General features: G+C 37.9%; 1 protein-coding gene and 1 non-coding gene across 2 annotated transcripts; both read right to left on the bottom strand.

The window, feature by feature from the left end:
* Nucleotides 1–1959: 1959 nt before the first annotated feature.
* On the bottom strand, nucleotides 1960–9217 carry LOC147870834 (protein Loquacious-like). Its single transcript, XM_087341849.1, has 3 exons — nucleotides 9063–9217; nucleotides 8755–8924; nucleotides 1960–8650 (listed from the first exon to the last, which is right to left on the bottom strand). Exons 1-3 carry the CDS (start codon nucleotides 9155–9157, stop codon nucleotides 8568–8570), a joined length of 348 nt encoding a protein of 115 aa, XP_087197975.1. The 5' UTR covers nucleotides 9158–9217; the 3' UTR covers nucleotides 1960–8567.
* Nucleotides 9218–10901: 1684 nt separating this feature from the next.
* Nucleotides 10902–11015, bottom strand: LOC147870833 (U5 spliceosomal RNA). Its single transcript, XR_015533148.1, has one exon. It is a non-coding gene; the product is annotated as a U5 spliceosomal RNA (small nuclear RNA).
* Between the last annotated feature and the right edge of the window lie 222 nt (nucleotides 11016–11237).

Raw genomic sequence — 11237 nt, 5'->3', positions numbered from 1 at the left:
TTTATATTTTACGTAATTTTAAACACTGTTTTCAAGGCCACTTTCTCTGCTTTGCCATACCAAGGGTTCAAAAAACACTGCAGAATATCCACCATCCCAACAGGAGCCAAACCTTCTGCTGCATTAAAGATTTGTACCTATTCTATCTTCCTACTTATAAACAGGAACATAGTAAATTAGGACTCTACACTCAAATTCCAAAAATAGTGACCATCTTCATTTTCCACCACTTAAACTTCCTCTTTGGCCTTTCCTACCTCTCCTTCTTGTATCTGCCTAGTCTCTGTTCACCAGTCTACGTTTCTCATCCCCCTATCACGCTCAATCAAATTCAATGTTCACACAAATTCATACCCTGGACATATCAGGACAACCGTGAATGTTAGTATCATGTTCCCACTACCATTTGAGTCCCCAAAGTAACCACTTTCTAGATCGTTGCTAAAACACACACACAATTCCATTCAAATACTTATTATCACCATACAAGGTATCCATACAGCCTACAAACCACCTAATTCAGAAGCTGGCAAAGGAACTGCAACCAACGCTAAACATATAAATGACATACAGTTTATATGCTAAATAACCTATGAATATATCAGCACCAGAAAAACAAAAATCGTTTTCCCTTAACACACAACAGGCTATAAACTCTACATATTCAGCTCTCACAAAGCTACCTGCAAGAAGTGGGGTTCCTTCAATGTTATTGAAGAGATATATTACTGACCGCTGTCTAACAACTGACAATCTTGAAATATAGATAAGACATGAACTGCTCCGAAATCCGTAACACTTGATAACTATAAACAGAAGCAAAAGGGATACAACACTGTACCTCAGACACTTCAATATTCCTGTGACAATCTGACTTCAATGGTCTTATGCCTCGGCCCAGAATTGGAGTCCAGCTAGCAGCCTCAAGTATTCGCATTTAAATCCCTAGTTCTCATACATTAGAGGTTAACAAACTACTACCTCTGCATCTGCACCTCCACATTTCAAACGCACTAAGTCAAGTATGGCTCACATTCCCACAGAACATTCAACCCACTGCACCTCAAACTGAGGTCTCCCCATCTTGGGTTTGTGTGTGATATGTCACTACAGCTACACCAGGCATTGCCAAACATTTCAGCTCACGGGGTCCTCTTCAATGTTTTATGAGATTCCACACAGCAGCTCTCAAATCTCACAGTTTTAATATAAAATTATGTTTCAAATAACATGTCCGACAGCTACTTGTGTACTGCTGTTTAAATGAAATTCACATTTCATTAACATGTGGGAATATACAAGAATAACAAACAAACACCAAGTTTAAGCTTCGGAATTAGTAAAAATAGATGGTTATAATCTTTCATGCTCTTGTGATTGCCCCTAAAACTATTTTACCTCTTTCTAATGTGACCTATCGCAGACACTGACCCTGACACACTTGAGCTAAGCCATGACCAGAAGCCATGTTCCCTTGTGCTATATGCTCTGACCCGACCAATGAGACTTGTTAGCCAGGACAAACAGTAGCCACGTAGATGACACTAAACTGGGTCAAAAATAACAAAATTTAACATCTTCCCTCTTTTTATAAGTCTGCTTCCTCCTCCGAAACCCCAACAATTCCTGATGCATTTCTTGTCGCTTACACCCAAGCTAAAAGATCATCCAGCCTTCATTCGCATTAGAACCACTGAGTTTCAAACTGTTACTTCCTCATATTCATAATCACTCTCACATAAAATATTCAATTACACGACTTAATGGATTCAGGATTGTTAAATGCTCTTTCCTAGATCCTGCTGAAACTCTTATGCTCATTTAAGGTACAATATTATGCTTTCAAAGTTTTCCTATGCATGCTCTTTATGAACATTGAACTGTCTGCAATGAGTCCACACGTCAGGTTAAGGGAAACAAGCAGGAAACAAAATTAATTCAAAATAGACAACGACAATCTCAATCTGACTACTCTCTCCTTTTTATAACATTCAAGACAAAAATCTGACACCAACACGACAAGTGGGCATTAAACAACTGTTTCTGTGTGTGTGTTTACATTCATAGTTACTCAACCTGGTTCACACTCTCACAACCATTTCAGTAACATCCCCTCTTCTTCAAACTACTTGTTAATATGATCTTTGCCATCAGCTTTACATAACCTGTCTGTCCATTAAACAGTACAACTGCTTTATATTGCTAAATTATGAACATTATTGCTAACAAAAATTGTAAAACTGCACACGCATAGCTGCAAAGACATATAACTTTAAACAGAGTAATTCTTTGACAGATCCATAAGAAAATTCTACACTTGCCCTAAAAAAAGGGGAAACCTGGGATTCCACATGGACAACAAAGTATTCCTTACAACAAACAGTACAAACATCATCAATACTGGAAATTACATTTTAACTTTAAACGAAACAGTTTCTGACATGCCTTTAACCACTTTTACAATTTATATATATATATATTCAGAGATTATCAACAGTTTCTCAACACAAAGAAATAGCAAGCTTTGTTCTACAAAGACTTCTGACAGAACAGTGTATGTAATTTCTAATGCTGTGTGAAACCAAGAGATGAATTGTGTAACTATCACTGCACAAGGTATGTGATGTAGATTGGTTTATTTGTAAAGACAATCCCCAATAACTATTTGTCCCAGTGTGAGTACTTTCACCTTTCTTCAAGCATGTCTACCTTGAGGGTTTGTGACTTACAAAAGAAATGGCAATTTCACAAAGAGGCAAGCTTGGCCAATGTAAAATATTGCAATGTCATGCATTTCATGCAGGAGAATTGAAAAACAATTACCAGTAAAGGCGTGTAGAGGCACGCAGTGTTTCAAGTGACACAAGATAAGCAATGATACTTGTATTTTACCAGTCCTCAGACATCCTCCATCCATACTTCTGAAATTCAAGCAGAGTAATATGATCTTCTCAAAAACATTTAGCTGCTATACAGAGTAAAAACAGTATGCAATATTTTATCACAGCCAGTTATTTTAAATCCACGATCACATTCTTTCAAGGCCACTTGCCAAAACTGGGAAAAACTTCCCCAAATCCCTGTAAGACACCTCGATAATGAACTGTGGTTCAATAATGTGCTTGTGCCATTCATCATAGTCAGATGCCATAACAGAGAAGTTACTGGATATTTTATCCACACTAAACTTGATTATTCTTTAATGCATCCTTCTTTGAACACAAGGTATAGCAAATGAGGTTTACAGTAATACACCTTTACTCTAAGTATCTTAAAGCCAGTAATCACTAGGGGTTATAAGGACTAAATTAAAATTACAAATAGGTTGTAAATGCACAATAAGGGTGAAAGATACAGGCACTGTCAATTGAACATTCATGAATCCTTTCAAATCTGAACAACTTTTCAGTTACGCACAAGTCACATGTTGATATTTTAATGCCCAATTGTCTCTAAAAGCAAATATATCCTTATTTGCTCATTCATATCATATAGTGAATTATCACTAGTCTTTAACTATGCTTTTTCATTTTATTATACAATAAGTGTATAGTGAAAAGACACAATCACAACTCGTTTAATCAATACCTACTCATGAACATATAACGAACAATTCATGTCAATAAGGCAAACAGAACAGCAAAGCAATAACTCTGATCTGCCATTAAAAAAACTAACATAAATATAGGTATCCAAGAGCATGGCCCTATGGAAACTATGAAAACTATTCAGTATTGTTTTTGACATACAGGACTGCATATAAATACAAGAATAGCAAATTCCTATATAAATCTTGTGTATTATCATCAGGCATTCAACATCACGACAGTGACTGCAGATGCCTGCACTGTCCTCTTCTTCTGTGTCAAGCAAACGAGATCAAACTTTTAATTACTAAGAAAACTTTGTCTCTGGCACGCAACCTGATATATACTTAAAAGAACTCGACTCTATGATATTCAAACTGCAACATTCACTTCTACTCAACAGACGTCCATCCACATGGTTTCACCCATACATAAGAGATTCTTCACATACAAAAATCAATTCTCCATGAAATTTGTAAATACGGGTTCCAAAACTTTTAATGGTCACATTTCATGTACACTGTATAAGCATGTATGCACTTATTAGGTGTACATATATAAAGACATATATGCATGTATACATAAATGCAAAATGCTGCTCCATCAGTTTTCATTCATGGAAGACACATATACATATCAATTGCATGTAATACATGAAAATAGTAATATTACTAAATATCTCATATAATTTTGTAATTATATATATTTGCTTTAAACACATTAACTGGCTAGTTACTGTTGAAAACAATGTACATATGAAATAAGTTCCCTCTTTCAGTAATGCTTTGCTTTCTTAGCAAACATAATTTTATAATAATAATATATATATATATACATATAAACTATTTGAAAATGTGACTTCCTATATCACCATTCTTGAAAATCAAACATAATCACATAACTTGTAACATAACATAGTCAAAAGTATGATAATGATAAACTTTTCAAAACTGAACATCAGTCAGAAATGACTTGAAGCTTTCACAGTGACTAAATGTGATAAAATCTTCTCAGGCAACCAGCAGCATCAATCTGGAGCAAAGTCCAGCATTTCAGAAACCTACAGGGAATGATGCGACATGTCGCTGCTGTTTCTTGTTAAATACATAATCAATGCAGCCAGACCAATGAATGCATCTGGATCTTTGTGTCAGAAAGACCTGATCAGTATCGTCTAAAATCCACAAATCAGTCAAAAGTACCGCATCGTCTATTTTGTAGGATTATTTCACAGATCATGCAATTTCCAAACTTCTGCACGTAAAATATACAACGCCTCATCAAAATCAGCGTGAATACGAGCGCTTGAAGCATTTCAGTCAGTAATCACTTGTTTCACAGAAACGAGGCTACTAAACAAATGCTGACTCCATACTGTGCTATGGGCTCAAGAAGCCCTCCCTATTGTCATCAGCTAATTTGCAGATGCCTCAACAGCTGTCAAACACGTAAGATCATGCCATATCCATATCCACAAGACAGTCACTGTCAAGTTCATTACTTTTAGCTGGAACTTCTCTAGTTTTTTGTTAAACATTCCAAACATCCTGTTCATTTCACCTTATCAATTTGCTATTATTGCAATGTACGAGGTGCGATCAGAAAGTTTACAGACTGCGCCTATAAAAACCTGTACACTTATCTCAGGTATTAAATTCATCCATCACCCTCGGAGTAGTTCCCAGCGCCGCTGCCAAGCCTGGAAGCATCCCTGGAAATCTTTCTTTGTCAGCCTGTCAAGCACCATCTGCGATTCTGCCTGAATCTCTTCTATCGTCTCAAATCTCCTTCCCTTTAGCTGAATTTTCATCTTTGGCAAGAGGAAGAAGTCACACGGCGAATAAGGAGGGTGCGGGATGACAGCCATGGTGTTTGAGGCCAAAAACTGCCGAACTTTGAGGGCGGTGTGTGCTGGCGCGTTGTCATGATGCGTCGCATGTGGAGTTCTTCCTTTAGAATCAGCTGACAGGTCCCATAGCCTATCCCAACAATGTCGCACAAGTCGTTGATGGTACGACGTCGATCTTCGTAACATTTTCGGGCGTTGTGCTCGAAGATGGTCGTCCAGAATGCTCGTCATCATCGACAGAGGTTCGGCCATTTTTAAAACGTGAATGCCACACAAAAGTTTGCGGACTCCCCAAATGCTTGCTTTAGAATTTCATAGGTTTCCGTAGCCGTTTTGGCGAGTCTTTGGCAAAATGTGATGCACACGCCATTCCGAAATTGCAGGAGGGTCGGTGTAATGCACTACCAAAACGCCCGTAACTAAGAAACAAATGCTAATTCGATGATGCCGGCTGGCACACTGATTCACTATGATTGTAGGCCGCACCCCCTAGCGGCAGAAGCTCGTACTACATCCGGTTCGCCCTCTATTGACACAGTCTGGAAACTTTCTGATCGCACCTCGTAATCTGCAAACCGGATACTGTGCACCTGTTTTCCATTAATTTTTCTTGGAATAAACAGTGATAATTTCCCTCAAATGCACAGCTAACTGATATTCGTAACAGACACACGTTAAATTGCCCTTGAGGTATAAACTGCATTTTAAGTATTATTTACTGCTTACTTAAACCTCACAACAATAATGAATGACAATCTTATTATTAACAAACAGATAAAACATAAACTGCAAGATTTGAGATTCTCAAATTGGCGAGTATGAAGATGGCTGTCATCCAGGTTGTAGTGCCGTGCTGGTAAACTTTCACCAGAATTTACGACGCTACAATGCTGAAGACAGCCATTTTTAATGCTAAAATCCATTCAGAGACACTGGTAAACATCGCACACATTTTAGTGAACAAGGCTTGCAGGCATAACCTTGAAAACATAAAGAAGAAATGTTAAGCTTATTTCAGCAAGCTGATGACAGGATTATAGGAAGAGATGATTCACAGATTTCTTAGTGGCACTCACCTAAAGTAAGCAAACTAAAGTTATTATTGGTGTTTTCCCAGAACTGATAATTGTACCATTTGTGTGTTCATTTTTGTGCCTGTGCGTAACAGACATTTTCAAGCATATACAGTGAAACCTCGATGCATCGTTTCGGCGGGGGTGGGAAATAAAAACGATGAATACGGGAAAGCATTAAAAATTTAAAAAAAGCAATGTTTCTCTTTCAAAGTTACTTCTTTTTACCAAAAAAGTCTTTAATGGACAAATGGTTTGTCGAAACTTTACGTTTTAAGCCAAACAGAGACCTTTCCACATTCAAAATGTTTTCCTCGTCACGTTCAATAATATTATGCGCATAAAAGAAAGACTAAATCAAGCGTATGTAAACGCTCGTGCAATTTGCTGGATACTGCACGACTTTCACATTTCGTAGAAATGTCGTGTCCTTCGGATGAGCGGCACAATTATCTACAAACAGCAAAATCTTTCTGCCTTGTGTGCCCATGGAGGCATCCAGAGAACTTAAGAACGCCGTAAAGATGTCTGTGGTCATCCAAGCCTTTTTGTTGGCGTGATATTTCACCGGACGTTTTTTCATGTTTTTGAAACAACGCGGTTTTAGTGATTTTCCAACTACAATCGGAACCCGTTTGTCACTACCGTCACTGTTAACACACAGAAGAACAGTAATTCGGTGTTTTGCACGTTTTCCCCCGTGGCAAGATTCACCTTTCAATGCCAGCGTCCTATCCGGGAGGGCGTTGTAGAAAAGTCCTGTCTCATCCGCATTATAAATGTCCCTCCAGCAGACTCTCGAGCCACAGCTCCGTTCTTTCCACATCCACAGCAGCACTTTCGCCGGCTAACTTCTTGTAGACCATACCATGTCGTTCTTTAAATCTACTAATCCAGCCATTCGACGCTGCAAAATTTTCAATATTCAGTCTTGCGGCTATCGTCTTGGCTTTTTCCCGCAAGATGTTGTCATCAACAGGAATTCCTGAGGCCCGCGATTGCTGGTACCAAGTGAAGAGGACACTTTCTAGCTCACTGAAAGTTGATTTCCTTCCGGTTTTCCTTTTTTTGCATGAATTACCGCACTTGTCAGTTTGTTTTCGGATTTATTTCTTCTTTGCAATCATTGAATTTAAAGTAGATGGTGCTAATCCAAGGCGTTTAGCAAAGTCGATTCTTTTTTCAAATGCATTTTTCTCCACTTCTTCTATGATTTTTAATCTTTCTAGAAGAATTCTGACTTGTTTTACTGGGCGAGAGATGGTACAGGAATAATAACAAAATAATTAACAGTAGTAACAGGAATAACAAAATATTTACGGGAACAACTACAAAAGTATAGACTGGAACTATAACAGGAAGAATGGAAGTACTGTTACTGCCGAACACGACGAAACGTAGCCGTAGAAGACACTGAACCACTGGAAACGAGATGAACCAGAAGAATGAAAAGTGTCGCCGGCCTTTCCTTTGTACTTATAATAAAAGCATTTGTGAAGAAATTCACACTGCACATGCCATCTGGCATCGCTGGAACGAAATATGAGTGCACCCTGATTAAACTCATAAAATTTCTGACAATGAGCACCGACATTCACTCCAACTATCACCCCTGCACCGCTGACCACTCATTCCAAAAGAATCTGTGCTGGTTGGGCAACATAACATGTTACCGCTACTGCGTATTCCAAAAACATTGTGCGTCTTTCGGTATTAATTTATCTCAAAACCCAGCATTTTAAATTCTCAGAAACGATCATTGCAGGAAAATTTTGGGCCGGGACTAACATTTTTGAACGATCGATGCGATAAAACGATAGTCCGAGGAACGATAGAAGCGGCAAAATGTAACATTATTTTATATGGGATGTATCCGGGACCGAACAAAACAGACGATGCATCCGGGAACGATGGATAGACGTTTCACTGTATGTAGACAAAATGTACCAGAAATTAAATTAAATTTACAGCACATGCAATAAGTGCGCTGCAACGATTATAAACAAAAATGATGAACACAACTTCGGACATCTTGTAGGTACAATTATCTGAATCTTATTATGAACCAATAAACAACTTGTCAATAATAACTTTTGCTGCTTCACTTTTGGCTCCATCTTCAGTAGATCCATACCCCACACCTGAGAACATACAGCATCACCTATTGGCATTTCTAACCTCATCATAGCATACACATTCACAAACATACCACTCTTCGTATACCCAGTGCTATGACTCAACTAACCAGTTTCCTGAAGCTTCAAATATTCTTCTTCTTGTCGCTTGATCACAATACACGTGTAGGTGTATAGGCCTCCCACAGCAACACCTCCTACATAGGAAGGAGCCGGCCAATTCCTGGAGAGACACATTGTCTCCAATGACGTAATGGGGTCGAGTGTGATGTCAGAGTTCCTAGCAAACAAAAGGACAGACGGTTATCAGGTCAAGACTTCAGATACACCTGGTGGTTTACTTTCATACTTTTACAGGTTCCCTGTGCTGAAAGAAATATTCTCTGTACATCAGAGAGAAGTAATGATGAACACTTACTCTTCGGAAGCAACTAAGATCCTGTCCAAAACTGATCTAGCAGCTGCTTCTGTTGCTTCCTCCGATGACCCTCCATACCCCACACATGTGAACATACAGCATGTAGAAAGAAAATACAAGCAGTTTTCATCTAGGATTTAAGATGAGCAATGGAATTTGTAACAGTGAATTGATAAGGACGCGGTAGCGTTTGAGATTAATATTACGTTAGATCCCAAAACTGCAGAGTAGTCATTTTTGTCTGACATTCTCAATACAACAAAGTTAAAAATCAATCAGTAATCCAAATGTAAGAATGAAACAGTATGGTTCATATAAATATTAAAAATAATTTCAAAATTTTCTAGGGAAATTATAGATTACTATGACGACACAAAATCATCACCTATTGGTATTCCTAACCACATCATAGCATACACATTCACAAACATACCACTCTTCGTATACCCAGTGCAATGACTCAACCAAACAGTTTCCTGAAGCTTCAAATATTCTTCTTCTTCTTCTTCTTGCTTGGTAACAATACACGAACAGGTGTATGAGCCTTGCTCAGCGAGTCCTCCTTCATAAGAAGGAGACGGCCAATTTCGAGAGAGACACAAAGTATCTAGTGATATAATTGGGGTCGAGCGGGATGTCAAAATTCCTAGCAAACAAAAGGACAGACGGTTATCAGATCAAGACTTCAGATACACCTGGTGGTTTACTTTCTTACTTTTACAGGTTCCCTGTGCTGAAAGAAATATTCTCTGTACATCAGAGAGAAGTAATGATGAGCACTTACTCTTCGGAAGCAACTAAGATCCTGTCCAAAACTGATCTAGCAGCTGCTTCTGTTGCTTCCTCCGATGACCCTCCATACCCCACACCTGTGAACATACAGCATCTATAAAGAAAAATCAAGCAGTTTTCATTTAGGATTTAAGATGAGCAATGGAATTTGTAACAGTGAATTGATAAGGACGCGGTAACGTTTGAGATTAATATTACGTTAGATCCCATAACTGCAGAGTAGTCATTTTTGTCTGACATTCTCAATACAACAAAGTTAAGAAATCAATCAGTAATCCAAATGTAAGAATGAAACAGTAAGGTTCATATAAATATTAAAAATAATTTCAAAATTTTCTAGGGAAATTATAGATTACTATGACGACACAAAATCATCACCTATTGGTATTCCTAACCACATCATAGCATACACATTCACAAACATACCACTCTTCGTATACCCAGTGCTATGACTCAACTAACCAGTTTCCTCAAGCTTCAAATATTCTTCTTCTTCTTCTTGTTTGGTAACAATACACGAACAGGTGTATGAGCCTTGCTCAGCGAGTCCTCCTTTATAAGAAGGAGACGGCCAATTTCGAGAGAGACACAAAGTATCTAGTGATATAATTGGGGTCGAGCGGGATGTCAGAATTCCTAGCAAACAAAAGGACAGACGGTTATCAGGTCAAGACTTCAGATACACCTGGTGGTTTACTTTCATACTTTTACAGGTTCCCTGTGCTGAAAGAAATATTCTCTGTACATCAGAGAGAAGTAATGATGAGCACTTACTCTTCGGAAGCAACTAAGATCCTGTCCAAAACTGATCTAGCAGCTGCTTCTTTTGCTTCCTCCGATGACACTCCATACCCCACACCTGTGAACATACAGCATGTAGAAAGAACATACAAGAAGTTTTCATCTAGGATTTAACATGAGCAATGGAATTTGTAACAGTGAATTGATAAGTACACGGTAGTGTTTGAGATTAATATTACGTTAGATCTCATAACTGCAGAGTAGACATTTTTGTTCTGACATTCTCAATACAACAAAGTTAAAAAAATCAACCAGTAATTCAAATGTAAGAATGAAACAGTATGAATCATATGTTCCCCTCAACAGAAAACTTTAGTAAAAGGCAAAAGATTTATGCCTATTGTAGGGAAACCAGAGTTTTTAAATAAGCTAAATAATGTAAAAAAAAAATTAGATAAAACCCCACGCGCTGGGGAAACGTGTAATTATTTACGTTGAAACAAATACGAATTACATGAGTATGAATTACAGAATAATAGCCAAACTGATTTCAAGAAAATGTCTTTCATATTTTATACAATAATAACGAAGACATCACAGTTAAACAACTTTTCTTTTACAACCATAACCAAAAAAGTTAAG

The sequence above is a fragment of the Zootermopsis nevadensis genome, unplaced genomic scaffold, assembly GCF_977971745.1.
Source record: "Zootermopsis nevadensis isolate Lab colony 2312 unplaced genomic scaffold, Znev_1.0 Znev_ptg000093l, whole genome shotgun sequence".
NCBI classification, from domain to species: Eukaryota; Metazoa; Arthropoda; class Insecta; order Blattodea; family Termopsidae; genus Zootermopsis; species Zootermopsis nevadensis.
Note: the sequence above shows the minus strand (reverse complement) of the source record. Positions and strands in the feature narration are given on the sequence as shown.

Bases quoted from the DNA above. Each gene is read 5' to 3' on its own strand.
- LOC147870834 (XM_087341849.1), bottom strand. From the start codon at position 9,157: ATGTTCACATGTGTGGGGTATGGAGGGTCATCGGAGGAAGCAACAGAA. The intron at 8,925-9,062 runs GTAAGTGTTCAT...TTTGTTTGCTAG, and splicing joins ATCTTAGTTGCTTCCGAAGA to GAACTCTGACATCACACTCG. The intron at 8,651-8,754 runs GTTAGTTGAGTC...GTATGTTCTCAG, and splicing joins TTTGAAGCTTCAGGAAACTG to GTGTGGGGTATGGATCTACT.